This window comes from Crocodylus porosus, unplaced genomic scaffold (genome assembly GCF_001723895.1).
Source record: "Crocodylus porosus isolate Cpor-Errol unplaced genomic scaffold, CroPor_comp1, whole genome shotgun sequence".
Lineage (NCBI taxonomy): Eukaryota > Metazoa > Chordata > Crocodylia > Crocodylidae > Crocodylus > Crocodylus porosus.
Window position 1 is genome coordinate 59,952,715 of NW_017728907.1, and position 5,519 is coordinate 59,958,233.

Below are 5,519 nucleotides of genomic sequence, written 5' to 3' on the forward strand. Positions count from 1 at the left end.
TTTGTGTGTGTGTGTGTTTGCTTACTTATACTTTCTTTCATTTGAAGACCTTGCCTTGTACTACTTTCTCTCCTTGGAAAGGTAGACACTCGCACAAGATATTGGAGCACTTTTCAATTTCTTATTTCAAGATAAGGAAAGGTTAGATAATTGAACCACTTCTGAAATATTTCCAACCTTAGGCAGGGCTGCAGGTGTAGCAAAACAAAAATATTTAAGGGGTGAATGCGATTAAGGATAAGGGTGTGCAAGGTGTGCTAATGTATGAACATGGCATGGGCCAGCTACCCCATGGTAACTGCCATTTTATACTATCTTACCCCACGGTAAATGCGGTTACATAAGTAAGTGCAGAGCAGCCTTCTCAGTAAATTCACACCTTGGTTTGCCCAGATTACAGGAGAAAAACTGAGGCTTAGTTTTTCCTAAGCATGTTAATGGCATATTGGTAGAGTACTGTTATGGCTGTAATATCACTGTCATAGTAATACAGTAATATTTCCTTAGTGTTTCTTCCAAAAATAGTTCTCCTTCCCACTTTTGTGTGCACGAATAAATGGATAGGTGGTACCACCAATACATGCAAGATAGTACTTCAAAACGGATTAAATTAAGAGGAGTGTCTTAACGCTTGTTGCTGTTTCTCATGGGCTAATTATGCAATAGAACAAGGCAAAGTTCTCCTTTTTACTTTGGAAGAATTACATGTTTTAGAAAACAAGCTTGGCACCTTTAGTTCAGTGACTTGCAGCCAGGGTGCCATGGTGCCCTGGAGTGCTGTGACATCCTTGTCAGAGTGATGTGCAGTATTAGCACTCCTAGGCATGCAAACACCTACATGATTCACAAGATCAATCTAGAGATTTCAAATAGGAATCCATAAAGTCAAACACATTATGACCTATTTTGGTCTTTCTGACTTTTTTGCAACAGAAGAATTGCTCTCTTTTCCTCCAGTCACAAAACAAGTGAAAGCCAAGAGCTGGCATTTTCCAAGGGGTATCTCGAGGCTAAAAATGTTGAGAAGTACTGGCCTGGTTGTAAGTAGGCAACCACACAAGAGCATGACAGAAGAATTTCTTCAGTAGCTTAAGCACAAGCAGGTTTTATCCAACATCAGGCAGGCAGATTTTGTCTCTCCGTCTTATTGTCTCCTCTTAAAGTTATTTACTGTGGGCAGAGCAGAGGAAATCTTGCTGTTCTTTTAGTCTCTCAGTTCTTCTTCTATGAATTAATAATGCCATGGTGAAGCATAGGCTTATGTTACAAATCCAGACCTGCTTCACTCTCCTTTTATCTGCCTTCAAAATCCCAGGGCCTTTAGAGCAACTTGACAGGGTTTAGTTGTAGTTGACTTCCTTTGAGAACTGAGAATGCCTTTTCTCATCTCGGCATGTGAGGAACTAGAGCATGCTCCTTTATTGATTGAGGCTGTGCCAGGAGCCTAAACAGCTGAACACGTGGAAGCAGCAGCTTTTGGGCATCAGAAATGGTAGCCTGAGAAACTTGAACTAGATCAAATTCTGTAGACCCAGTTTTCATGCCCCGTAAAGTGGAACTAACTTGTTCATGTACACTACCCGTAGTGAAGAGATTTTTGGATCATGTCAGATCTTATGTTTATGTATTTCTTTTCTTCTCCAAACACTTCACCAATGAGAGATGCACAACGTGATTCCTAAGACAGTCTTCTTTAAAACAGAATACTTGCACACACCACCACTATGTAACAGTTTAAGACAGCGAAGAATAGTGTGTCTAGTGGAAACTGCCTGGAAATTTCAGAAGACATGTAACTCTTCCAGTTGACTTTGAGTCAGCTAAAGTTTACACCCTAAGAAATATGTATAAAACTGACAGGTTAAACTTTGTGGGCAGATGAGCCCACTTGCTGTTGCGTGTGGTTACATAGTTTGTGTTTTTTATCTGGGCTGAACAACAGGCAGGTCTTGTACGCTAGCAGCTGACAGGTGCATTTAAGATTTAATTATGTTGCTTTAAAGGGTTGCACAGGGCACCAGATGTAAGCAATCAGGGCTGGATCCAAATGGGGGAAAGGGAGCAAAGTCGCATCCTGACAACATAGAGGCAGTGTACAAAAGGCAATGGGCAGTATAAGTGGATGGTGATGTGCTACACTTGTCTGGGAAGATTCTTATCTATAGTAACTTTCTGTTTTTCAGTTTTTATTGCTGACTTGCTGGTTTACATACCTGCTGTTATCATGTACTGTTGTTATTTAAAAGAAACATCAACTAAAAAAAAGGCAAGTATAAACCTCTGGTATTTCTAGGTATGAATAAAATATTTTGTTGTTTAATCAGAATAGAAAGTTAAAAGACTAAAAATAAATATAATTAATGCTACAGAGCAACTTTAACACTGTAGCATTCTGTACTGTTGAAGATGATCAATATATCTTGTACTGAAGACTACAGTTAGAAAATACTAACTTATTTTACAGCAGTTATTTTAATGACCCTCAATAATAACCATGTTAGTTAGTAACCATGAAGTGCTAACATAATGCTTCTTGTCAGAGGTATTATGTAGGGAGTAAAAAAAATATTTGTGCTCTGACATAAGGGAATCTGGGAACTGCTCTGGGTCCTGTATACTCTGTTACATGGCAGAACTGAAATATGCCACAAAATTGATGTTGGCATCAGTTCTTTATGTTCACGGTCCTCAGGTATCGCTAGTCTGCCTATCTATAGAGAAATGTTCAGGACCGAGATGAGCACAGTCGTTTCTGTGAACTGGATGGGTTTCTACTTAATTCTTTATTTATTGGAGGTCACTTTGCCCCTTCCTGCTCACCAAGATATTGGTGGGAAGGTGGGATTAAGTGCAAAAAAACCAGTGTTCACTAGATGTAGGACTCTGCGGGCGCTTGCCGAGGCCAGGCATTGTAAAAAAGAGATCAAGAGTATTCTTAATTCTGGAGCAGGGTGAACTGGTAGAAAGCATACCGTCTCATTCATGTGCATTTTAAAGACTCTTATTCTCCCTCTTCCTCCCTTTTTCTTCTTTCTAGGTCTCCACTGCTCTTTGTGTATTGCTTTATCCAGGTCTTATTCTTATTGACCACGGACATTTTCAGTATCCTTGCATTTGTACCGAATGGAAAAAAATCAGTTTACAAAACATCTCTCCCTAATTACAGCCTTTGTACTGGGACTAAGGAAGCTTTGTGGTTGTTTGATGAAAACAGAGGAATCCTTTCATCACAACATAAGTGTTGAAAGGAAATAGGAGCCCTTTAATGGACTGGAGGCCAATGACAGATATTGGTGGAAATTCAGCCCACATAGAATATCCTTTTTGTACCCCAAATCTACCTTGGTGCCAGTCTGTCTTACCTTAGAAAATGTTGAGGCTGTTTGGCTATGAAAAGAGGAGTTGAACTGTGCACCTATGAGTGGCAGAAAGCAGAATAGGGTGGCACTTTTTATAGACTAATGGCCTTAGATCTAACTGGGGAAGTGGAGAAGAATTTCAAACGAGGTTGTAAAATGTGACATTCTCTCCAGCTTTAGCTGTCGCTAGTTGACTATCAATAATGGGAAGTGATTGTTTAGCATGTACTGTCTAAGGAGATGGTTTTGCACAATTTTCTAGCAGTCACATACTTCCCAGTGAGATATCTATACACAACTCCCTATACAAAATTACTAAGTCAGAGCACTCTGCCACTATTGTCCTTTAATAGCCTCCAATCTGCTAATTTACAATAATTGGTACCTTTGAATTGGTACTTTTGAAACAAAAGGTGAATTTAAGTTATAGATGAAATCTTGGGTTCTGTTTGTGTACAGTTTCAATTTTCTCCATCTTCAAATATCCATACCCACAAAACTCATTTGTATAATGTAGGGCCCAATGAGTGATTATGTTAATTTTTCCACAGATATTTGTTCTTGATTTTAAATAAATTTGCTTTGTTATAATTTCTTTTTTTATGTGTTTTCCTGTGACTATTTGTGAGATTGAGTTTGGGTATGAATATCTGCAGGAGAAATTTGAAACTGTACACATAAACAGAACCCAAGATTTCACCTATAACTTAAATTCACCATTTGTTTCAAAAAGTACCAATTAGTGTAAATTGTATGCACCTTTGTCACTGGCTTTCTGGCCCAAGTCTTGTTCATGTATGTGCACTTTTTTGGTTGCAGGCTTTTTGGTGGTCTAAGGACATAGGCTGGCAAAGTTCTTTGGGTAGATGTGTGATACCTTTTGGTTGCAGCTTGTATTGGAAAGTAAGTTACTATGGATATCAGTAAGCAAGTACAGGAATGGACTACTCCAGGGTGTGGTAACGGGTATCCTAGAACAGGGAACATGACAAATTCCTGGAACCAAGATAAACATGGAAACTTTATTACCCTGATACTCTAAAACTAGGCACATTAGAAAACAGATTTTGAAAATATACCACTAAGGATTGCACTCATCATTGCTAATATGACTAATTGTGTTGTTCCTTCATTGGCATCAGGTGATTATTAAAAGGACAAGGCAATACAGAAGCTAAAACTCCAGTTTCCTTTTTATTCTGCCTCTTCAGTCATGTTGCATCAGTTCAGTGTCACCTTGTGATGGTATTCAGTATATTCTCTCCCTCGCATATCTTTTCCTTAACTTAAAAACATATATAACTCTGTGAGCCTTGGCTTTGCTCTTTGGGGTGTACTTTTCCTGTCTAATAATTGGGACCTTTTAGGGTCAGTGGCATTTTGTTTGGCCATAAATTATAAACAAATGGAGCTCTACCATTCCTTGCCTTTCTTTTGCTACCTACTTGGAAAATGCTTCAAGAGAGGCCTAACAGGAAAGGGGTGAGTATTGTTAAAGCTCAGTGTCTAGAAACCGGCTGAGGAATGCATACAGGCAGCCTCGCCTTGGGAATTTGATTCGTCTTATTTGCATGTCAGTCATTCTCTGCTAATCTCTGGTGGAAGGTACATGTATCAGTATGAGCGTTATGCTTCTTGTAGAACATTTTTTTTTTTTTTTAGTGATTAAGTGATACCCTAACTATAGTTCTAAAAGCATGCAGTTTCTAGCAAAATGCACTAAATTCTTTTTACCCCCTCATCAGTATGAAGTATGGGCTAAAATTGGACCCATAGATACTACAGTTATTCAAATCTAAGTTGACCCTGAGTTTAAGATGATGCCCCTGTAATTAGATTCTAGATCTGGAAAATGTGTAATTTTGATATAATTTTCCAGATATACCATCTAATGGTTGGAGATTTGCCTTGAATTTGTCCCCCTCTCACTGGTGCAGCAGGGAAAATAGTGGCTGCAGGGAAGGTTTGGCGGAGCATCTCATGGGAGCATGGGGGACCCCCGCTTTCCCTCAGCTTGGTGCCTGGGGGCACCCAGGGTCCCCGCCATGGCTGGTTACTGAACTGGGGAGGGCACGGGGGGTGGGGGGGGGAATTCCCCCACTGACCGGAAGTACTTCCGGGTCCGCTGCTGAGTGCTCAGGGGAGCCCCCTGCGCTCCTG

At 39.9% G+C, this 5,519-nt stretch overlaps 1 protein-coding gene across 1 annotated transcript in view; it reads left to right on the plus strand.

Annotated features, from left to right (window-relative positions):
- The window catches only part of ALG6 (ALG6, alpha-1,3-glucosyltransferase), a 34,262-nt gene that overhangs the window by 18,708 nt on the left and 10,035 nt on the right, over positions 1 to 5,519 (plus strand). The window contains exons 7-9 of the mRNA XM_019531567.1: positions 2,184 to 2,266; positions 3,038 to 3,102; positions 4,656 to 4,841. Of these exons, the coding sequence (XP_019387112.1) occupies positions 2,184 to 2,266; positions 3,038 to 3,102; positions 4,656 to 4,841 (334 nt within the window). The remainder of the gene's footprint in view (positions 1 to 2,183; positions 2,267 to 3,037; positions 3,103 to 4,655; positions 4,842 to 5,519) is intronic.